Source organism: Agelaius tricolor, unplaced genomic scaffold, assembly GCF_023055355.1.
Source record: "Agelaius tricolor isolate 1412-34295 unplaced genomic scaffold, bAgeTri1.0.p SCAF_8, whole genome shotgun sequence".
In the NCBI taxonomy this organism is placed as follows: Eukaryota; Metazoa; Chordata; class Aves; order Passeriformes; family Icteridae; genus Agelaius; species Agelaius tricolor.
Genome location: NW_027269268.1, coordinates 37,028,770 through 37,053,096, shown reverse-complemented (window position 1 = coordinate 37,053,096; position 24,327 = coordinate 37,028,770). Strand labels below are relative to the sequence as shown.

Below are 24,327 nucleotides of genomic sequence, written 5' to 3'. Positions count from 1 at the left end.
TTGAAGACTAAGCGGTTCTTTTCAATTTTTGGTATTCAGAAAGTGTTGCTTGGTTACAGATAATGGAGAAATCTCGGGCTATATTGGGTAAGATGTGCCACAGACAGCAATATCACAATGCCACTTTCAGAAAAGGATGGATACAAGTTAACGATGCGCTTTCAATAAAACATTAATAGACTTGTTCACGCTTTTATAATGACCTCCTTAATGGGAGCTGGGGGCAAGTCCTGAAGATTGCGTTCACTTCAGAAAAGCCAGCGTCGGGATTGCCGATCACTTTAGAAACTAATAGGAAATCAATGTTAGAGTAGCGAATAAATGCGATTATACCGCAGGAGCCTGCGGCCCCTCTCTTACCCACGCAAGACTTTATTTTGAGCGGGACTTTCCCGTACGGGAACTGCCCCAGCCCGGGGCGAAGCCTGCCCAGCGCCACCGCATGTCACCCCGGTGTGATGTTTGCGGCCCCGGCTGCTCTGCAGGTGTTGTTTTGGGTTTGTTGTTTTGGTTTGGGGTGCTTATTTGGAGTTTTTTGGTTGGGCTTTTCCTGGGTTTTTTGTTTTTTTTTTTTTTTCTGCTTGAAACGTGTCCCCGGGCTGCGGCGCTTTCCGCTGAGGCAGCTCCTCCCGTGAACTCCGCGGAGATGCGCGCCTGAAAGCCAGCGCTTTCTCCGGGCGGGCATGGCTTTTTCTTCTCCGGGAGCTGCCGGGGTTGGGGGAGGGAAGGGAAAGAGTTGCTTTTGTCATTTAAGCCGTGAATCTCTTCTACATAAAGGTGTTAGAGACATCTGGAAGAAAAGAGGGACCAGCACCCAGTCCTGCGCTCGGCGGACCAGGGGAGCGGCTCTGATGTTCTTTTTGAACTGCTCCACTTTCAAAAGGGGGCAATTTCGTTACATTCTCATTTGTTACACTGTCTTGAACTAAAGGCAGACAAAGCTATACTCTGTCACCCCGAGCAGAATGAAGGGAATCAAAGGATTTTCCCTTAAAAGGACTAATTTTCTCCTTGAATTATGAAAGTAATGGCTAGGTAACAGCCTGTGCTCTGTACCCAACTGCTTAATACCTTCTAAATCCTTCCACGTGGCTCTCCCAGTCGTAGCAATTAGAGCTCATTATAGGCTCATAAGAGCTCTCATTTCGGGGATTACTTAATGGACAATGAAATTTTATCGGACAGAATTATTGAAAAATAAAATTGTAACGAGGCCGATGTGATGTGGGCGCACGCCTTGCATCATTCCGCCTGGTTTGGGATGTCTTTGCTTTCAAATGACTTCTTTTCTTGCTCTGGCTTTCAGGGGTGGGTTTTTCTTAGTGATTTCTCTCTCTCTCTCTCTCCCCTTCTCTTTTATCACTGCGTTTGGTTTATTATAACAATTACAAATTGCAATTTTGATCCGACTCTTTCTCTGTCTGCCTTCCCTTACGACAGCCCCCTCCCCAGATCCACTCTGTCACTGCAGACAGCTTTTTCCACAGAAGGCTGGGGCTGTAGTATTATATTTTCATTTTCCAGAATAGCCTTTCCTAAAGGGAAACAAAAAGGAAAAAATTAAAAATTAATATAAAAATGCAGATATTAGTTCAAAGGTTCTCCACATGTACTTTGCTTTAAACTGGAAGAGCCGAACCAAAGAGTGCCATGCTTGTGCACGGTGACCGTGGCAGAATCTCACGGGCCCCACCGGAGCTCAGGCAGAGCCCCCGGGGATCCCCAGGGCCTCGGCGGGCGGCGGTCGCTGGGGCTGCGGGGCCTCGGCTGAGCCCTGGGCAGCAGTTTGGGCAAAAGTAGGTGAGGTTGGAGCCGACCCGCCTAAACCCCGCGAGCCCCTAATTGTTGTCACAAGACGCGGGATTAGCGCATTGCTGGAATAGCTGTCTGTTTACACTCAGGAGCCCCCGCCGGCCGGTAAACACTTTCTAATTGAATTCTAATCACATTCAAATAGCCACATAACAGACCTCAGCTGCAATTCATAAAACTTTAATTGCTATCCATAAATCCTCAGATCACCGAGCTCGGAGTGTCCCTAAAAACGCTGTTGCATCGTGCCTGCCCGGGGAGGTGCGGGGGGAAAAGAGGACCAGGGCTAGGGGAGAGCCGGCCCCTGCACAGGGGGGTCTGCACAGCGGCACTGCCCGCGGCGGAATGGGACGGGGATGGGGATGAGGATGAGAACGGGGATGAGAACGGGACAGCACAACCGGCCGAGACCAGGCCCCTCTCTTAGCAAGGCTGGAATTGCACCGCCGAGCCTTGCTGGTTGCAGGGGCGAGGAAATGCCGGCTCCATCAGAAGGAGGTTTTATTTTGCCGGATTTAACAGTGGGACACTGGGTTTGCGGGAGGGATGGTAGGATGTCCGAGGCCCGGCCCTTGCGCATGATGACCGCTTCTGAACACGTTTTGGCTATTGCTGCACTCCCGAGTTTCTGTTCAGCCTCTGGTAATCAGGCGTAGTCTGTATTTTCTGCTTTAGAGCACAATTGTCACTTCCCTTTCTCGTGTCAAGTGGGATGGGATCCGCAGTGTGTTTTAAATGCCGCTTCACATCTGCTAAACAAGAACGCGATAGTCCTTCCATTAACGATAAGTCTCTTCTTAAACTCCCATAAAACAGGTCATTGGAAAATCGCGTAATATGCTGCGAATACCTTGGCTTTGTAATGCACTCTGAAATGCTTCGGAGCCACCGACCGTATTTAGCTGTTTATCCAATTTTACTTTGAATGATTGCTTCAGCAAACTTGGTGGAGATCAAAGAATCCCTCCCTGACATGTTCGCTTTTCATTAGCGTTGCGCACTGCGGTCCTGGAGAGGCCGGGGAAGTTCGCTTGGAAGTTTTCCGTTTTGATACCGTTTGGCTGAGAAGTGTCCAGATACTTGAAGGCTTTGTCCGTTGCAGTAATTGCCAATTTGGCAAGACTCACTTGAGGTGAAAAGGGCGAGGAGAAAAAAAAAAGCCACCCAACCCACCCTACGTGCTTATGTATGCACAGACACACAAACGCGCTCCATCCGTAACCTTATATCCGTGGCTGCATCTGTGTACCTGGCTCCTCTGATGCAGAAAGGGCCTCCTGGAGGAGTCCTGAGTGCAGGGAGTGGGCCGGACTGGGGAAAGGTGTTGGCCCCAGGCCTCTGTGGGGTCCACGGCCCTTTGGATGTTCTTTTACTGAGGGTGAGGGGGGCGGAGTTGAACTGCTTGTTTCAGGGCATTACCTGCTCTCACCTCTCCTTCCCTCCCGGCGAGGGAAAGGAGTGTTGTCCTCGGGGAAAGCCCCGAAGCAGAAACTCCTTCCGATTAATTTTATCCCCAGCATCCCGGGTGTGTTGACAGAGGGACATGCCTGCGAGCGCGACGTGTGACGGGGCCGCGGAGCAGCCGCCCCCTCCCCGCTTTCTCTGCTCCTATAATTTATTTGAGGCGGAGGCAAAGGAGTGAAGTCATCGGGCAACGACCAAGCACGCACACTTTGTCCCCCTCCCCTACCCCGCTTTGGTCCCCCCCCGGCAGCCTCTCCTGCCGGCCTGGGAAGCCGGGGAGATTTAGATCTGCGAGGCTTTCAGCCATCACGTGTTTAAATACTTGATATAAAACCCCGGCGCAGGGGATCCAGGCGGGGGGACTTTAAGACCGGCCCTCTCCAGGGACCCTTTTGTTCAGCTCTCAAACATAAGCACCTTCTCGACTCGCCAGGACTTCAGTGGCAACTTGGCCGAGCAGGAAAACCCGACTTTGGGAGAGCCGCCCCCGGCCTCGCAGCCCTCCGCAATGTCACGCTCCTTCTATGTCGACTCCTTAATCATCAAAGACTCTTCGAGGCCGGCTCCGTCCCTTCCTGAGCATCATCACGGCCAGGACTTCTTCATTCCTCTCAGCATGCCTTCCCCCCTCGTCATGTCGGTGTCGGGCCCGGGCTGCCCGTCCCGAAAGAGCGGCGCTTTCTGCGTCTGCCCGCTCTGTGTCACCTCGCACCTGCACTCGTCCCGCGGCGGCGGCGCCGGCGGGGCCATCCCCCTGCTCAAGAGCCAGTTCCCCACGGCCGCAGGCGAGGCCCAGTGCTGCCCGCGGAGCAGCCACGCTCACCACCCGCCGCAGCACCCGCCGCCCGCCGCCTCGGTGCCCGCCGCCGCCGCCCTGGGACACCCCGCGCATCACCCACCTGCCTGCGCCGCCACCACCTACAGCGTCAGCGACCCCCGGAGGTTTCACTGCCTCGGCATGGGTAGGAGCCCTGCGGCCAACGGGGAAGGGGGGCAGCGGGAGAAGGGGTGTCGCCAAGGGAGAGCGGCTGTCCCGGGTCGGAAAGCTGCTGGGGAATGTCTTCTCTCTGTCTGTCTCTCTCTCTCTAGCCTCCCTCTCGCCTTTTCCCTGTCCCGCTGAAGTTCGCATTTCTCTCCCGTCCAGGAGGGTCCGAATCCAGTCAAATTCAAAATGGGAAACGGATGAGGACTGCTTTTACTAGCACTCAGCTTTTGGAGCTGGAGAGGGAATTCTCCTCCAACATGTACCTGTCCCGGCTGCGGAGGATCGAGATAGCCACGTACCTGAACCTGTCTGAGAAGCAAGTGAAAATCTGGTTCCAAAACAGGAGGGTGAAGCACAAGAAAGAAGGCAAAGGCACCCAGCGAAACTCGCATGGGGGCTGCAAGTGCAGCACCAGCCAGGGGCATTACCCCCGGTCAGAGGATGAAGAGTCTCTATCCCCCTCATCGGCTACCGAGGATAAAGAGATCTCCCCGTTATGAGATCCGCCTGCCGCCGGGTCCCTCCTGCTCCGCTCCTGCCGCCGGGTCCCAGCCCAGAGCGAGGTGGCGGCACGGGACTCACCTGGCACCGCTGCCCACGGACGGCAGCCCGCTAACCTGCAGCCGGCTGGCCCTCGCCGCCGCGGAGGTTTAATTCTCATCCATTCGCAGTAATAGAAATAGAAGTATATCTATATATTTTTTTTCGGACTGCAAACGTTTTAGTCGTGGGAGGTCAACCTAAACGTTACTTATGTAACCCCAGGAGAGGGCACCTGCTCTTTCTAAAATGTAACATAGGACAAGGCTCGCATAGCCCAGGGTGTCTTCCTCTGTATCCCCGCAGGCAATTTAAAGGAAAAAAAAGAAAAGCGTTTGAAACCGAAAGGCGAGACGTTAAAAAAAAAAAAAAAAAAAAAAAAGAAAAAAAAAAAAAAGAAAAGAAAAGAAAAAACAAACCTGAAAAGCAAATTAAAAGCTGTAGAGAACCTACTGGACGGACTTCTTAACAAAAATAAGAAAAGACATAACGATCGCCCGTTTGGGTTTGGGACGGCTGTTTGTCTGTGAATAGTTTTATATAAAAATTATATTTATATTTATTTAAATAAATGAAATCAGACGAGAATTGAACTTTTTTCTTCTTACCCCCCCCGACTCCCCCTTCCTCCCATGAAGTGCCAGCCCAGTCGCAGCAGCGAAGGTGCTTTCCTTTGCAGTCCTTGTCCTTCGTAGGGTGAAAGCATCGCTGTATATGTGTCAGACCCGCGTAAAGAGTGAAAATAAAAGCCATCGGCTACTAACACGAACATGTTTTCTGTTCCCCTGTGACTCGGGACGGCTGGGGGGCGGAGAAGGGGGGGACTCCGCTCCGGCCGGAATGCAAATACAGCCGGTCCTCTGAGTCCAGCAGCCTTGTGTTCCTTCCCAGCCGGAGCCAGGGCACGCCCTCCTGGCGACTGACAGCTTTCTCCCGTCTGCTGGCCCGAAGGCACCGCGCTGCGGACAGGCGGCTGCCGCTGGCCCAGGGCCGCCGATCGCGGCGCGGGGCCGGAGCGAAGGGCTGGGATCCCGCACACAGCCCCCGCCCCGCCGGCCTGGGAGCTCCGGCTCTTCCCTCACCCAGGGGGCTGGCTGCGCACGGCCACCCTTCACCAGGCTGAAACTCTGCTTGTTATTTTACGGGTCGATGTTAAGCAGAGATCAGGGATTTTTTTTTTTTCCCCTCGGGTGCCGGCACAGCGTTAGCTCTTTTCAGTGTTGATTTCATTAGGCGCCTTGACCAGGCTTAGGGAGAAGATCTGAGTGCAAACCCGCTAGGCTGAGACATGGTTGAAGCTCTCTGCAATCTGCGTCGGACAGCGCTCAGCCACGGGTCCCGTCCTGCCTCTGCCTTGGGGAGCCCATCCTCAGCTCCTTGCAGGAGAGTTACAGGCGGCTGATGAGAGTGGGATGGACCTGGAGGTAGTCAGTCCCAAACGAGCCCCTTTACAACATTTTTCCTAGTTCCTGCAGTACTGGCAGACAGCAAATCTGTCTATGTACAGCAAGCAATATAAGCAAGTCAGAAGTGCCTTTTGCACATTATGCTATTTCTCTCACCTTTTCCTTGGATGGATTTTCCACTAATCCAATATACACAACCTCCGAAGCAATCCTTACATTTATCCCTAACTTCGGAGCTTCAGCTCAGAGGTAGGTCTCCAGTTTGACTGGCCTGCAAACTCCCTGGCTGCTGAAGAGAGAGGCAGCCCCAGCACAGTGACACTTGCACTGCTTGCCTGTCTGGAGGAGAGGCCAGGTGCATGGGCAGGGCTGGGGTAGGATGGAGAGAGCCTGGTATGGGTACTGCCCCACAGTCTGGATCAACTTCAGGGCTTGGGGCAGAGGCAGAGTCAGCACACCCACATCTAACAGGAAGGGAAGGGCAGGACTGACATTTCTGGCCTGGACTTGGAAAACAAATACAAAATCTCACTGGTCCATACCACTGATCCATACCATTTCACTGCCTGAGCTCACTACAGAGGCCAGCAGCCCACGTGCCAGCTGAGGGATGTTGGTTACCCCAGTTGCAGTCTCTCACTTGGCAGGCTGGGGAGACCAAAGAGCCAAAATCTTGAGGTCCTTGTGACTCCTTACCAGGGGACTTCATGGAGGGTATGGCTGAGGCGATTGTCTCCTCTTCCCCTAAGATCTGCTGAGATGGAATCTGGAAACTGCTGATTCTCTGCTCCAGTTCACCTTGCTAACTTGCTTCTATAAATCACAGTGGGTCTTCTCCAACCTTGAAGCTCTGGGAGGAGGGCGTTAGTTCCACAGAAAGTACTGCCCACCCTCTCAGCAATGTCGTCCCATACTGTAACAGGAGGGAGTCAACAGGTCTGCAGCAGCCTGGGTGAGAAAAAGCATCACAGTCTCTGAAATCTAAGACTGCAAAACTCAATTTAAAACCGCAAAGATACACTTGATAGAGTGTATATGTTCTCAGCATAACTCTGTGGAAATATGCACCTCAGTGAATAAATTAGTATTTCCCTCGATTTCTAGAAGATAAGCAGTCAGAGTTCTCTTCATTACAGTATTTAGCAATTCCTTAAAAAAATAGGCAAATGAAGTTAGTTGATCTTGTGGTAATCAATGCTTGCATGTGTCTTTCAAGGGTTGGGAGGTAATTGTGGCATATCATCATCATCATCATCATCATCACATACAAACTGTCATTTGGACAGTTGAGACAATATTTCATTTTATTTCAAAGTAAATGTTTCATGTAAAAAACTTTGGAAAAGATGAATTGACAGAAGAACCACTGGAAGTTGAATGTACTGTAATTTGCAGGAAATGTTTTAGAGGGTTTCCACATCCAGCATTCAATATTCTGAAATTTAGGCAAATTTACATTAAAATGTGTTGGGTTTTTCCTTCCTTCCCCCCCTCCCCCCCCCCCTTCTTCTTTCTATCCTTTTTTTTCCCCTCCCACAAAGTGTGAAGTGCAATTTTTCCCCCTCACTCATCCAGTGCCTAAGACAGGCAATGTTCAACTACTGATGGAGCCACTTCTGGCATAACTTGGTGGCAGAGGAGTTGCCTTTGTCATGGGTGGATTTCAGGTGTGGAACAGCTCCTAATGACCCTCTGGGTCTCCTAGCCCCCCCAGCAAGGGGACGGTCACACAACTAAAGCAAGAGCATTAGCACAAGTGATGTGAGTCATGTTTGTGTGAGTGACCTTCTGTAACCTGTTGCGTTATCATCCCTCCAGAAAAGGTTTCCAATTGAGATATTTATTTACTAACTGTAGTTCTACTTAACTCTTTTCAATTAAAAAAAAATCAGAAGAAGAAAACATCCATCTTGAGGAGTTTCTCTGGCCTTGGTCTGCATGGCTGAGGTCAGACTCATGGCTCTGCCTTCTCTGGTTGTGGACTCCCTGACTGAACCTGCTCCCATGTCCTGATCAGATGTGTTAGCCTTCAGGCAGCATTGGCCGTGGGCTGCTGGAACTTGGCAGTGCTGAAGACATGATGCTCCCTGGGCTGCTCTTTCCAGCCCTGCCCTGAAATCCCCATAGGTGCTGCTGAAGCCTTTCCCTGCTGTCTGAGCTCTTGCCACAATGTCTATGGCCAGCATCTCGCACTTCTCCCCCAGACTTGGGGAAGTGGAGGCCCTTGGGTCAGCTCCTTGCTTCCACACGTGGTGTAGCTGGGACACAGTGACAGGTACACTCCAGAGATTCCCAGACTGAGGGGCTCAGTGTTGTGGCCGGCTGCACATCCTCCCTGGGGGATATGGGGCAGGCTGGGCCTCATCAGTCAATGGAGAGGAGAGCTCACAGCTCACAGCTCACAGGGATCGAGGCCAGGGAACTGCGGTGAAACTCTCCTTCCTCAGTACCTCCGGTTGGAGCTGGGGCAGAGAGGGGACAGTCTATTTAATGCTGCTGCATTCACCTCTAGTTTATCCTAATTTCCTTCTCCCGCCCCTCCCGCTGACCTAACCCCCATGGGACAGGGCCTCGGGTGCGGCTCCCCAGTGCCTCCCAGTGCTGCCCTTGCGGGCAGGGGCAGCCGGATCGGCGGCAGCGCTGCTCGGCGGCTCCGCTGCTGCCCGGGGCTCTCTTTCCCTCTTGCACGGTTCAGTCGACGGCACGGCCGCAGGACGACGCCACGGCCAGAAAGGATTACTCGGGAGTTTCTGCGGTGCCCACGGGGATAAGATGGGCAGGAAGGGGCGAGTCCTATTATCACCGCTCTGGGACCCTGGCGAGCGTCCTGACACCAGCTCGGGGAACGTGGGCAGGGCAGGGAGCACTCCCATTCTGGATCCGGAGCCTAAAGATGATCTCATGCAGTCCTTCGGGAAAGAAACGAGGCCAAAAAACTTTTTTTTTTTTTTTTTAATAGATTTTCGCGGATGCCCGAAAAGCCTGTTAACTACGATAGCGGGAAGCGCGCCCCGCAGCCTCTGCGCACCTCCGTCGGCTGAACCGGGTCTCGGTCGGGGCGAGAAAGCCCGGGCAAGGTTGGCAGCCCGGGCCCGGGGGTCCTGGCTGGGACCCCGGCGCTGGGAAGGCGCCCTCGCTCCGCCGGGCCCCCGCCGGTGGCGGAGCGCCGTGCGCCGGGCAGCTGCCGGGGAGTCCCGCATGACAGCGGAATAACAAACAGCCCGAACCCACTGTGCCACTCGGAAAACCTCGGGGCGTGTGTCCGCGCTGCAGCGAGCTCAGGCTCGCCGTGAAAGGGCCGATTTCACGCAGGATCTGCTCCGCGCCCCTCTCCGCCCCCCTGCGCGCTTCCCAGCCGGCCCCGCTGAAGGCGATGAACCGGCCTCGGCCCCTCCACGCCTCCCCCTGCCCCGACCCCAGCCGGCGTGTCCGGGGGGATTTAAGCTGTTGGAAGCGAACCCAAAGAGATCGGAAGCGTGTGCTGTGTGCTCTGGAAAAATAACTAGTTTCAGATTAATGAAGGAGTGACAATTTCAAGGCTAACGTTGGCACTGCCCAAGCCAGAGCGTGGGGAGCTCGCCAGGCTTTGCTTTATATTGTCTGCTTTTCTGAAGAGCAGACAAAGATGGATAGAGAGACATTGAAAAGCAGGAGGCGTATTTCAAACAGTTCAATAAAGAGGGTTGTCACTTAAAGACAAGAACCATAGTGCTTTGATGACTTTGTATTAGCCTTACCGTTTCAAATAAGTGACTCTACTCTCTTTGCGGAATTCACCAAGTTTTAGTAGATGACACTTCAGTGAAGCCGCTTTAGACAGAAATGAGAGCTCGTAACTGCGGGGCAAATCTTCTCTTCGGGAGGGTTTTACACAGAAGATTGCCGACCAGGGGCTTTTTTCTTCCCGTCCCCAAATTAAGGAACCTCGGTAAAACCGAGGTTTACAATTTACGCGGAACCGCTGTATGAAATAGGGAAAAACGCTCCGCCTCCGTGTGAATGTAAAGAAAGCGAAAGGGAGACCTCGACACGACGGTGACAAACGCTGCCTCCCGGCAGAGCCAGCAATACGGGAGCGGTCTTTCCAAACCAGTTTCTACAGCCTCGGAGGAGGCACCGACAGAGCGTGTTGGAATAAAGTTGTGTGGGCTCCCCCAGCAGCCCACGCGTGTTCCCACGCACGCCGGGGCACGGTCCCGCGTGTGCGCCCTCCCTCCGTGGCCGTGTCCCCTCAGGTCCCCGGCCCTTCCCGCCGTGTTCAGTGGGGCGATTCCTTCCCTCTGGCCGGGGGCAGCCGGTGCCGCAGCTCCGGACTGTGTGCGGTGGGAAGGGAGAGACGTCGCAGCCCTGCCGGGGGAGACTTTGCTGCCAAACTCGATAATTATTTTATATATATATAGATGGAAAATGTTTTTTAAGATGAGGACCCCCGACCGCTGCAGCCCCCCCAGACTTTGAAGGCACAGCGAAAGGGCTTCACTGTGGGTTTGAGAGAACCATTTAGTCACTGTTTCATTAGGCACTATTTGAACCTTGCAACATGTGGTAATTTCTGGGGCAAGCTGAAAAGGGGGGATTATGTAGGAGGGACACAAGGAAATTAGCTAACGGTTAATTTAACTCGTTTTCTGGTAGAATTTTCGATACATTCCTAATTGACTGAGGAGGCAGGTGAAGTCTTCAGTTCCAGGCAGACTCATTCACGGTGAGAATAAATGGCTCTTTTTCAACTCTCACTGCTCACAATATATCATCAGGGAAAAGACATGCAGTGAATATGTTGATTTAGGGGTTTTTTTATCATTATTATTAATGGAATTACACCCTGCTACGCAGGTGTGAGGGTAAAACCTATACTGCGATGAAATCAGATTAACAATGAAATGAGAATTTTATTAGCTTTCTATGTCATATAGACCTGGATTTAAACTGTCAAAACAAGAAACAAGAGGGGGGAAAGATAAGTCTGAAGAAAACAATCCCAATCAGTGGGCAGAAGTAGTAGCTTGGATTCCAAATGGCAGTTAGCTGTAATTCACGGTGAATATTGACACTCCGTACTCTACACCATTTATATCAAATAGAGAATATATGATTAGCCCATAATGGCAAATCTCTTTTGAGTCCGGGGTTTGCCCATTGATCCTCACAGCACCAATTTGCTATGAAACCGGAACACTCGTTCGTAAGGTCCGAGTTTTAATAAAAGGTCGTGTCGGAAATAAACTCTGTCTAACATTCTTGCCGTGTTCGCCAAGGAAAAGGGATCCGGCGGGATCCGGCGCGTCCCGGAGGCGTTTGGGAGCAGCCCAGGGAGCAGCGGAAAAGCAGCTGTGATCCTGCACCGGGCAGCTTCGGACAGCGGTGGGCTGGGGGTGACCCTGTAGTGGGAGCGGTGGGTTGGAGGTGACCCTGTGCTGGGAGGGGAGGGCTGCAGGTGACCCTGCGCCGGGGGCGGTGGGTTCAGGGTGACCCTGTGCTGGAGGCGGTGGGCTGCAGGTGACCCCGTGCTGCAGGTGGCCCCGGGGGCGGTGGGCTGCAGGTGACCCCGTGCTGCATGTGGCCCTGTGCTGGGAGGGGTTGGCTGCAGGTGACCCTGTGCTGGGAGGGGAGGGCTGCAGGTGACCCGTGCTGCAGGTGACCCGTGCTGCAGGTGACCCTGTGTTGGTGGCGGTGGGCTGCAGGTGACCCCGTGCTGCAGGTGACCCTGTGCTGGGAGGGGTTGGCTGCAGGTGACCCTGTGCTGGGGGCGGTGGGCTGCAGGTGACCCGTGCTGCAGGTGACCCTGTGCTGGGGGCGGTGGGCTGCAGGTGACCCGTGCTGCAGGTGACCCTGTGCTGCAGGTGACCCGTGCTGCAGGTGGCCCCGCGCCGGGGGCGGTGGCGGAGGCGCTACCTGCGCGGTGTGCGGAGGTGTTGGGCGCAGCCAGGCAGGACCCGCCGTCGCCAGAGGAGCCCGCCACGTCTGCCAGGGGCCCCTTTGTAACCTGCTATAGAAAATGGAGGTATTCTGCATGACAAAGCCCAATTAAACGCGCTATTCAGGACTTCTGCAGCTGGTAGCCCATTGGGAGAGTGGGAGGAAACGCGAATATATTCATTATGCGAAGGGGCGGTGAAAAGTACCAACAACCGCGGGTCTGGGTTGGGTGTTGGGTATGTTTGTTTGGTGTTTTGTGTGTCGTTCCCGTTATCTATACATGTAATTTGGTGGCAGGGGTGGGAGGAGGAGGAGGGGCGGGGTGGGCGCTGCCCGGGGCTCACAAGTCCCGGCCCACGGAGCCCCGAGCGGGCCGGGTCTCGCTCACAGCGTCAGGAGCATCCTCCTGCAAAGAGGAGCAAGGAAAGCTGCCCGCCAGGCTGCAGGACAGCGCTGTGAAACTGGCGATTAGTACACTAGCAAAGCTGTCGGTTTTCTGTTAGAATTCTCTCTCTCTCTCTCTTAATTGTCACTCAACGGGGGTCAGCTGTGAGCTGCCAAGGGGCTTTCACAGACTGAGGGACATGAAACCCCAGGGTGGACTGAAGGCCATCCAGACAAAATACTATAGATCTAACACTAAGATTGACCCAGACAATTCATTTATTCTTTTGCTTTCCAGTTCTACCTTCCCGAGCCAACAGGACATAATATATGCATAGCTGTAGTTGGTATGTAAAACACAATTTCCCAAAGTGTCTGAGAAATAGCTTACATGTTGCAGTCATCTTACCCTAAAAAAAATCTGACTCCTATAATAGCAGAGGAATTTTAGCTCAGAACTATGAGCCTCTGCACACAGAACTGTGTTTGGGACCACAGAGTCTTCAGCCCTGACCACCAATGCATACATATGAGCACAGATCACTCCCTTTTCTTCTGTAGGAGTATAACATAACAGAGAAAATTCCATCTCTCTATGCTCCCAGTCTTCTTAAAATACCATGAAGCTTAAGCCAGAATGTGGTCAACAACGCATACAGAAGATGTAAATAGCATTAAGCCATGGAGCATAAGACATGTAAAATGCATTTGAACAAAACTTGGTATTCCTTTTTTTTTCCCCAGTATAATAGATTTTAACTAACCTACCACCCTTATTGTATTCTTCTAGAACAGTTTTCAGAGTAGTCATGACCTCATATCCTCAGTGTTGCTACGGAAAAGCAAGTAGACATCTCCACTTCAGGTACTGTGAAGGCAATTTTATTTCCATTCCCTTGAAACACCAGTCCTGGCTTTTGATACATCTTCTGGAGTGGATAGACAGTGATTCTATGCTGACTTGGTTTGAACTAGTAATCATAAAGGCACCACAATGTGTCTTAGACATTTGTCACAATTAGACGTGATTGTCTGATTGTCTCCACCAAATACAGGAGAACAGTGTAGGTCAGTCAATCTTGCCTGTTTAAAATCTGCAATAACCCTGAGGGGAGCTGGAAGAGTAACAGAAAAAATCACTACTTGATGCCATTAAGATCAGTTTTAATTTTGCTGTCATTATTTTCACCCACTCCAATAGTTTTGTTTTGAAATTACATGTTTTTATAGTCAAATGAAAAGCCATAAGGAGGGGTTGTTTTCTGTTTGTTTGTGTTGTTAGCATGTTTGGCATGACCTGCCAGTTTCATATTATCAGTTTAAAATCATTATTGAAATGCTGCTGCCATTAAGAAAAGATCACAAGAGTTTTTGCGTGTTTTGATATTGTCTATTCTCTCTTGATAAAACATTTTTCAAGATCTGATTTGACTTTTGTAATTAATGCAGGACAGAGTGGATTTGGGCAATGTACAATTTAATAGATTGTGGCAGTTCAATGCACTGGATTTTTAGCAAAAGCTGTTGAATTGCAGTAAAGTTGTAACATTTTTTTCTCTTTTCCAATTGCTATTAATTATGAATAAGTGCTTGCATGCACAGAAGGTATCTCAAGCTTTTTTATTTTTTCTTTCTTACACAAAGGTGAAATGTACTGAGTTCCCAATGCATATTACTCCACACCAGTCTGCCTTAGCAATGGATTGCTTCTTGAGACAGTCTCCCAGTTTGTGATAAAATGAGCAGACCTTTTTATCTTCAGAACTAATTATCAGAATGAGTTTAAGCTAGAAATTTGATTAAGGGATGGAATTCAGACCTTGCAGGTGAGCTGCCATTATAAATGAGCTTGAGAAGAAAGAAACCCCCAGCTAAAGATCTTTTCCCAAACAGGCACTGAGTCCTTCAAACACCTTGATTTGTGGAAATATTCAGGAACAAGACTGAGATCATCACCTTCATACTTGGAGGGTGTCTTTATTGTCTGTACTATCAGCACAGATAATAGGGCCAGCAGTTATTGGAGGTGTCTCCATAGGGTGGGAGGACATGTGTCCCCTGCCACAGAGCCGACCTGAGCCACTTGGTGCTGCTGAGATTGGAGCAGCAGTGCTGGAGCTCACCATCCTGAGGGTACAAGCATTGTGCCCATCAGGCAAGCAAAGGGGGTGGTGCTGCTTTTTGCATTGAGGAAAATCCTGTACAAGTGAATGAAAGTGAATGCTGAGAAGTGCAGGCTGCCAGAACGATGTGTGTCAGCCTTGTTTATGCTGGAATCTCATGACAGAGAACAGTGTTGTTGCCAAAAAAAATGGCCTTTGCCTCTGGTCATTCACAATTCTCTGGACTGTCCCATGTTTTGCTCTTTTTTCTTTTCTGTGGAAACTTCTGCCCTTGCCTTCATTCCATTTCTTGAGAAATATACAAAATCAGAGGATGTGATCAGGTCATCCTGTTCACAGCCCTGCACCTACATGGAAGGAGAGGGCATCAGTACATCTGTATGACTTCTACACTTTTCTAATTGACATTGGCTAATAGATCCCAAAATTACAGGGGGCTGAGTGGGTGGGATGAGCTTGAGAGACAGACAGATGAAGGTTCAGACAGATCACTGTTATAAATTTAGACTCTTTAGAATATGAGATTTACAGTGTCATCTGCTGCCAGAACCTGCTCCTGTAGCTGCTAGGTCAAAGTTGAGATGGTTTAAGTGAAACCTTCAGTGTAAATGCAGGCTTTGAAAGAGTTTTTTCCAGAGGAAGACCTCTGCTGTGTTTGAGATACAGGAATATCAGCAGGAACCATGGTCTGCCTGAAGCCATAAAGATGACATACTTTGGTGGTCCTTTGCCTATAAGAACTAGGGGGGTTTGACTTAAAAAGAAAAGACTTGCATAAAATTACAGGAAGAGGAGAGAGTAAACATAGTGCATATTTAGAGCAAAGGACAGCACTGATCTGTTGTTGTTTTCATAACTGTTTTTTTCCTCTTGTTAGTCTTGTGTTTAATTCTTCCCATACTCTAAAGAGAAATGGAAGAGATTCACTAGTTTTCCCTTCACATTAGTGTTCTCTCCAATGTCCTTCCCACCAAGGCAAACCCTGGGGCATTTGAAGAAATTTGATATTTGAAATTAAAGACTATACTTTGTGTAAAAGGTAAACAGGAGATAGAGATGTTTGAAAACTATTTCTGTCTTACCCTAATTTAGAAGGGCCAGCTTCAACTTCCCCAGCCTCTGAAGCAAGCTGCAGTCTCCAGCCAGAATGTCTCTCCCTGTATCTTCACCTTGGTTTTCCCATTTGATCTTATTCAGGTTTCAACTTATCTTGAGGGAACATGTGAATCTTCTAGGTCCAATTTTGCAGTAATAATGTTTTAAAAATTTTCATAGGAGAGCAAGGTGTATTGTACCCCAGCCTAGTCTAGTATATAATGCTGTCTTTCACAGAATTAACAACACAGAAACAATTGGTTTTGCTGGATTTGTTTATATTCCCTCTTTTTTTGAGGTTATTTAGAAATGAGATAAGGAAATGTTTCTCTTTCACCTTTTAAGATCTTTACTCTTTGGAAACCAGGGGAATAATGTTGGGCAATGGTTTATTGTTCTTTTGTTGGTTTTATACACGTATGTTCTATTACACATATGCATGCACAGTTCTTTCTACTTGCTGAAAAAACTATAGAAACTAACAGGAAATTTTGTATTTGAAAAGATTATTTATTAATCAAAATTATATACATTTGCAAAGACATTTTTTGGCAGGGGATGCCGGCAAACCTACAGAATTAACAGCTCTACGGATGGGCAACATCCAGCTCTGAAACGAGGAGTGAAAGAAGACATGGTCCAGTCAACTCGGAGAAAGTCTTTAATGGGAAACTGTCATGGGACCAATTTGCTCCAAGATAGAACTTGAACTAATGCCACCTAATGGAGAGTGGGAATCACTGCGGCAGAGGAAAAGTGGAAGTTTAGGGTCGGTTCAGGGGAGCTGGGTAGTTCCCCCCTGGGCTCTCTTTGGAAGGTATGGTGAAAGCAAAAGGTGAAAGTTGAAAAAAAAGTGGAGAACAAAAGTTTTCCCTAAGAAAAGGAGTATTTTGATTCATTGGTGATTTTACTGTTCAGGCTGCCAGACTGTATAAAAGAGGGAGCAGGAATGACCATCAAATCAAAGAGGGGATGGGGATTTGAAAACTTCATTGTTATTGTAGCTAGAAGAGAAAATGGCACAACATGAATCCATTCTAGGGGCAATGATTGTAAATGAGAAAGGGAATGGCACAAAGGTAACCCTTTCCAGTCCTAACAAGGTACACTTGTGTGGTCCTAACACCCTTTGGCTCCCTATTTTGTGCAATTCGCTGGTTTCTTTGCTGGAATGACTGCATGCTCGTAGCCCTGGAGCAGTGAATTAGCAAATACATTTTCATCTTTGGAAAACAGAAGTTTCCATTGTAATTACATTAATGCTAATCAAGAAATATATTTTAACTGTTCTACAGCATCATGAAAGTGGTTACAGTGACTAAAGCAACACTTTTGGTATCAGCCTACTCCATCCACTTAGAGCACTTCAGAAATGGGATGTTTTTGCTAAGATGAATGTATTCTCAGCAAAAAAGGTCAAGGGACAAGCATTTCAAACCCTGAGCCTGGCTCAGATATGTGCAAACACAACAGGAGTTACAAACAAACCTTGAAGTGTCCATGCAAACATAAGTTTGCACAAGCAAAGCAGGCTGTGCACGTGAATGGGAGTTTGCTCACATACACTAACTAGCTGGAGCAGAAAGCAGCAGGAAAGTTTTGCTTTCATCATTTTAGAAAGTGAAGCAGGATGGTGATATTTGCCTGGGCCACTTCATGCTGTTGGCCATTTCCCACCCTCTTGGGAAAGTGCTGAGAAGGCTTTGCTGGTTTGTAGGCACAGCTTGGTGGATTCTTATACAGCTAGAAGAAAAGTGGGGCAGGGATTCAGGAGTAAATTACAGTGAGGGTCAAACATATCCTTATGGAAATTCTCCTGGGGACTGTTAGAGAGCTGTTGACTGTTAGAGAGGTGCTAAATCTTAAAGCCAGATTTGGAGCAGGACAGAGTTAAGTGTGGGCCAAGGTGAAAACCAAGTCTCTCCAGTTAGGTGGTTCTCTAAATTTCATGGTATATTTTTTGTAGACCATTTGAATTTGTTAACAGAATTTGTTAAAAACTGATTGAAAGATTTTGTGGCTACTACAGATATTTATGTATCTCTCTCTGTATCTCTCTATATACACTTTAGCATATTACCAGAACACTCAGAAATCTCAGCATTATACATCTTTTAGCAAATAAATGACAATTTTAAGGGCTACTTATGGGGGAAATATACCTGGGTTAAGTCTATAATGTAAATTGCATTTTTTAAAGAAAGATATGTACTACAGATAAGGAGATGGGATGGGTCATGACTTCACTTTTCGGCCTCAGGTCTTCCATCTAACACAGAAAGTATTTGTGTACTTCTGTTTTAATTATTCATGCCAGAGGAATTACTTATTTTTCCTAATTTGCATTTTCCAATACTTTGTGGTACTTAATAATCTAAAAATGCTCCTTTTTTAGGACCCTATTGCCCTTCTACTTTTGTGGAATTTGAAAGTTTCCCACCATGTGTATATAGCCACTGCTCTCATGTTAAATTTATTATCAGTATTCTGAGTCAAAGGAATAGGTTTTGAAGCACAAGAGAAGACTGGAAGTGGTATGCAACGAAATAAGTGCAAGTGTTTATTTGAATGGATCACAAAGCATTTGTGCATATCAGCAACATGAGGGCAAAATAATTTTCCAGATATGCAGGTTATGAAATAGCAGGAGTGGCCAATGTGTTGTCTAAGTGAAATGTATTCTCTCTGAAGGTTTATATTCAAATGCAAACCTGAAGAGACTTGTATTGATGCTTGTATTGTAGATATCCACAGGAAAAGGAGCTAATGCTTTGATGCAGCAGTGGCATTGTCAGCAGTGCTGTTGGCAGCCCAGAAATAACAGCAGTACAGGATAATTTCTATCAGCTTTCTTTTTCTATTCTTCTAAGGTTTCATTAGTCCAATATTAAGCCTCAAGGAACCAAACTACTTTGCTGCATTTGCTATGCAGAGCAAACTTTCCCTTGATTCAAAACAGTTCTCTGCTAAAATTGTATGGAAATCTGTCACTGCTTTTACACTGCTGTAGTTGATTTTATTCATTCATTTATTTAAGTTTCTCAGTTTCTTGCAGAAAGTATTGTTTGTTGGCGCTTCCCCCACTCTGTGTCTTAGAGAACACTTGCTGACATTTCTTGTTCTTATGGTGAGTGAGGAGGATGAAAATAAAGCATCACCAAGTACAGATGATGAGAGACAAGACCAGAGACCAAGTTCTGCAAATGCTGTTGTCTGTGTTGTTCACTGCTCAAGATCAGCCCAGTATGAGGGAGTGCTGGTGGCTGCTGATGCATCTGTTTATACCCTTGAGCCACCTGCCTTTTTGCATTCAACAGATTGTCATTCCAGTATTCTATGTCTTCCTATAGGTTACCTTAAAGTTTTGGAATAAGGAAGTGTTTCACTTTGAGGACTGCCTGCTCCCTTAGAGCATGTTCCTCTGAAATCAGTGACAAAGTACTCTTTGATTTCATTGACTGCAGGGTCAGTTTCTAAGATAATACTGACTCTGTAAGAACTTTGAGAACTTTGAGCATAAAAACCCCAGATTGTAATGTCACACAGGAGCTGTTCTTATGATATTCTTCAATGCACTGTCATACACTACTCCTCCAACACCTACATTTTCAAACAACAACAACAAAAAAGAATGTGCTTTACTAAATGCTCATGGAGAGAATTTTTACATTGAATTACTGTGTAGACTAGATTTTACTACCATTTTGTGGGCAACAGACTGTTGACTTTGAGATCCAGGTATCCTACTAAGCTTTACTGCAAATTTTTGGAAGATATCTGTATTTCTGGCATGCAGTGTGAAAACTTGCAGCCTTTGCTCTGAAGATGGTGAGGCACTATAACAAGTACCCATTCATCCAAAAAAAACCAGAAAATGCAAATAAAAAATAATTTTACATACAGTAAGACACCTTTGGTGGAAATACAATTTTTTTTCAGGTTTTGTTTTTTTCTTTCAAGTGGAAATGTGTACACAGGTTATTTTCTGTTAATATTGAATGGTTACAATTTAAGCACACACCTGAAACCAATTTTCTCTTAAGCACAGCAACCCAAGAAAAAATAAAATAACATGTAAAAAGCATAGGTTTGGCCCATTTCAGCATGCTTATTTTCCTTCCTGGACTGTATTCAAGCCTGCTTGAATAAACTCTTAGACTGGATGCTTGAAGTGAGACAAAATGAACCCTCACTGGCAGGAAGAAAAAAACAAAATGCAAGAATTGGTGATTCTATATATTTTACAGGGTGTCAGAGCTGCCTGTTATTCCACATTTCCCCAGACTGCAAAAATGTGAGAACTGTCAAAACTAAGACAACCACCCACCCTCTGCTCTAAGTAATGATTATAAAATGTTGTAACTATGCCTCAGCATTTCCACACATCATTCTTTTTGTTGTTGTTGTTGGTGAAATAGAGTATACAACATTGTCAAGGGGAATATTTTTACTTTTAACATGCCTTAAATATTCAGCAGTGTATTCAAATTCTTTGGAAAACAGTCCTTATACTGCGTAGAGGATTTCAGCTTGAAATACTGAAAGAGTGTCAGAGAGAGACACACTTCACTGTAAGCAAACATTTCTGTCACTGTGAACACAAAAGCTGGCTTGTTAATAGTGTTTCAAGTGAACCATTTTAGAGATGCTGTAGTGGATTTACAAGATGAGTTGACAGTGCTATTGTTAATCCCACTCATCAGTGTAAGTGCACAGGGATTTCCCCTTGGGAGCCAAGTCCAACAGGCCTTTGAATCAGAATACTTTCTCATTTGGTGATTTCTTTACTGACCTGGTCCTGGTTTAGCAGTAGGTCAGCTAAAGGCATGGGCTCTAAAGAGAAATCCTGAGAGCAGTTTCTAACTAGAGGGAGCAGGGGATTGATGCTCTTATCATTTAATGTCCTTTGCACTACTTATCACTACGGCTATACACTGGAAACCTTCCCTTTTAATTAGAGAATTCAATATTGTGTGAGCACACTTCAGAGGTTAAGTATGTGATTAAGTGCTTTCCTGAATCACTCTCTGGAGACACCTCTCTCTTTCCATGAATGCAGAGACAACCAGCTCAGCTTGTGTACCTGCATATAGAAGGCCAGAGCTGGCTACTCTTAAGTTCCTTCTTGGTGGATATGACTGTCAAAGGAGGCTAGACCTCCTTTTCATTTCCAGATCACATATATCAAGTTCCATCAGGCAGTGTCTTCAGATCTATCTGGTGTCATAAAAACCTTATTCAATTTGGCTTTACCCTCCCTTGGGCAAATTCTGCTGCTCATTATGCAATAGCTCTGAAGGCTGCAGAAGTGGGTGTCTTCTGCTCACAAGCTTGTCTGACCCTCCCACTTGCTTTCTTACCACTAAATGTTAACCCTTAATATTTGGGAGAAAAGTAATTGTGGATGTATTCCTTGCCAGCTCAGAAATTATGATGAGATTTTCCTACATTTTTCCCATTTTTTGGGCACAGGGTAGTGATGTTGAAAGAGCTGGATTTTTCCAGTGTGGGGGGTTTTTATGTGAGTGGGAGGTCTATTTTCCAGTCCTGCCCTGTCTGCATTCCATATATTCATCTCTGTGACTTTTTAATGGATCTTCCTGGGGAAGGTTTAGAGTGAGTAGTAGCATCTCAAAGGGGCTTTGTTTTGATCAGGTGATCTAACAGTAGAAATCTGAAATTGACCTAGGAGTAGCAGTTATAGGCAGATGCATAGTCAGTCAGGTGTACTGATTAAACATTAGTCATTTGGTAGGCAAGAAATTAAACCCACTGGCCAGAAAACATGGAATAAGTGAGGTCAAGCCCCTCACTCCTCCCAGTTCCTCCATTCCCATCCAACCTGTACCATGACTGTCAGAGTGTGGGGTGTGCTTCAGAGTGAGCTCATCAGAGCGGTTCACTCTGGTTGCTGTATGGCATGTATGTCAAAAAAGAACAGGGATTGGGATTTTCTGGTCTCACCATCATGAAGTTAAGAGCTCTTGAGCCAACACTGCTCATACAGACTTGGTAAAGAGGCAAAGACTGGGCAAAAGCCTGAGAAGCCAGATTGGTATCTATTGTGCTTTTTGACAACTTTGTAAGAAAACAAAAAGAGAGGGTAGTACCATATTTATCTAATACATTAACTTCTGTGAAGTTTTAGCTAGAAGCACCTTTGCACATGATATAGAGTAGTTACAGATGGAAAAAGCACATACAGGATACAATATTACATTTGCTTTTATTAATGACATTACTTCTTCATTTTGATGTTGACCTCAGTTTCAGGTCATCTTTGTAAGTTTTTGTACTGGGGCCTAGATTTACGCTGCATGTATATTGTCCAGACTGGGAGGATTTCTTGGTATTCTCTGCTTCCTTTTCTTAGACACTGCTAATTCATGAAGCACTTCTGCAGTACCACAAATCTGGGAAACCCATGTTGTACACCAGTAATTGGACCTGGCATGTTGAAAGAAACTTTCTTGTGATGGGCAAGAAAGAATGACACCTTTTTAATGGAAAAAAATCTATATTTCAAAATACAAACAGTTGTGTATAAAGATTTCTTTTTCAACTACACATAATGCAAATAAATAATGGTTTTAACAGGTGCTTAGTTTGGGAAGTCTCTCAGGTGATTTCCTGGAGTAGTTTATATAAAATGACAGGTAATGTACACCCGCTTTATTCTCTTACCTGATTCTCCTTTCATATATCAGTGGTGCAGCTGTAGTGTTATTTCAATGGAATTCCTCCTGATTTGGACCACATAGGCAAGAGTGGGATCTTTTTATGCTGAGCTGATGAACATTTTTTTGAACTGTTCAGGAAAATATTTTGACTGATGAGAGAAAATGCCTGTAATACAGCACTCAATATGTTCAGTTGGTGTTGCTGTCGTTTAAAATAGTCAGCTGAACTTTGACAACATGAATGTTTGTTATCTTTTCCCAGGAAAGTAAAAATCTTTCTTCATTTCAGTGGTGCAAAAACTGGCCTGTCAAGAAAGTATTGTCATTTCCAGGAGACCATTTTCAGATTTATGGAGTTAACTCCCTTACAGTTTGATTTAAAATATGTTATAATGAACTGTGTGAAGGTTTCAAATGATGCATTAGAGCAATATTGCTTTTTGCAGTAAAATGACCAACTGTTATTTCCATTCCTCTAGAGTTCTTAAGAGTTATAGCGTCTTCCTGGAATTTGGAAAACAGTGCTGATTCACTCCACTTTAAAAGCAACTTTAAAGCAAGGTGGGAAAAGGTTTCATACCACAACTCTGAGCAAAATTGCCACTGCTGCCTTTTTAATACTTAGAACATGCAACACCAGTGAGAAACCTGCAATCATAGAAGGAAGGAATATGACTTGACAAAACCAAAGTTGGGGAAGAAATATATACCCTATAAATATATATACAATACAAATATATGCACCCTAACATATTGGTGTTGGTGTGTTTAAGATGGCAGGAATTTTTTCTGCTTAGAAACCCATAGCAGATGGAGCACTTTTACACTTGCCTTCTCTCCTGTAAGAACTGAAACGCGACAAAAGAAGTCAGTAAAGGACTTTTCCAAGTTTTATTTTTAATTGCTCTACTTGCATTTGATGCCTTTTTATCAGTATGAAGTTGAATCCCAAATTCCTAACCACAAGCTGAGCTACTGTTTCAGAACAAAGCAGTTATACCAGTGTAGAAGGCTGCAAATATTGCCTGGAATAAGATGTTTAGGACTTGCTGCACTGTTTTTAAGGGAGAAAGAGACACAGAGACTTTTAGATGACAGACCAAGGCAACATTTCTGGGGTAAACTCCTTGGCGGCAGCTGGGTGACAGGTGTTCTGACACAGCCATTCTACACTCCAAGCAGCTTCACCCCACTTGCATCTGCCCATGGAGCACCTCCCATAAAGCCATTCCTTTCTTTCATAGTCAACAGAGATGGACCAGGTAAACTTAATTTGCCTAACAAGGTGATTTTGGCTAACCTGAGCCATTTTAGGAGAAACCTATCAGGGAGCAATCCTCTGAGCAGCTGTGGATGGGACAGAGCCTGGTGGAGTTTCCCTGTGGGGATGGGTACAAGGAGCAGAGGAGCTGGGAAGCTCCAAGGGCCAAGCTGCTGTGATGTTAACAAACAATGTCCCTCTCCAGGTTTCATTAGCCTGGGCATGGTGCCACGCAGCTGAGGGGACAATGTGCAGCCAGCAGTGGCTCTGGAGTCTCTGTAGAATGCCCTGCTGTGTAGTGTAGACATCTACTTTGTGTTTTCTTCAGACCATTCATGCCACAGCTGTTTCTAAGAGGCTAAAAATGCCTCAGACTTGACAAGATGCATGGAGTCGAAGCCCAAAATGAGATTATTAGTTTGTCTGAAGTGGGCTCACGTATATCTCAGGTTATTAAATTTCACCTACTTTTTTTTGGAGTCTGGAACTGATCCAAAGCCTACTGCAGCCTCTGGAATTACTCCAGAAAGTTCAATGGGTTGTGATTCAGGCTTTGAGTCAAGTCTCAACTTTATACATTTTTAATTATTGAAAGGATTCTAATCCCCTTCTGCCTTCATGTGTGCTGATACAGAGACCTCATTTTCCACTGGTTAAT

The 24,327-nt window shown here is 46.8% G+C and overlaps 1 protein-coding gene across 1 annotated transcript; it reads left to right on the top strand.

Moving 5' to 3' along the window:
* The first annotated feature begins 3,726 nt into the window (after positions 1–3,726).
* GSX2 (GS homeobox 2) lies at positions 3,727–5,558 on the top strand. Its single transcript, XM_071432709.1, has 2 exons — positions 3,727–4,238; positions 4,421–5,558. The coding sequence occupies exons 1-2, from the start codon at positions 3,785–3,787 to the stop codon at positions 4,759–4,761; spliced, it is 795 nt and encodes a 264-aa protein (XP_071288810.1). The 5' UTR covers positions 3,727–3,784; the 3' UTR covers positions 4,762–5,558.
* The last annotated feature ends 18,769 nt before the right edge of the window (positions 5,559–24,327 follow it).

Coding starts and splice junctions, on each gene's coding strand:
- GSX2 (XM_071432709.1), top strand. CDS start 3,785: ATGTCACGCTCCTTCTATGTCGACTCCTTAATCATCAAAGACTCTTCG. Junction 4,239..4,420: donor GTTTCACTGCCTCGGCATGG/GTAGGAGCCCTG, acceptor TCTCCCGTCCAG/GAGGGTCCGAATCCAGTCAA.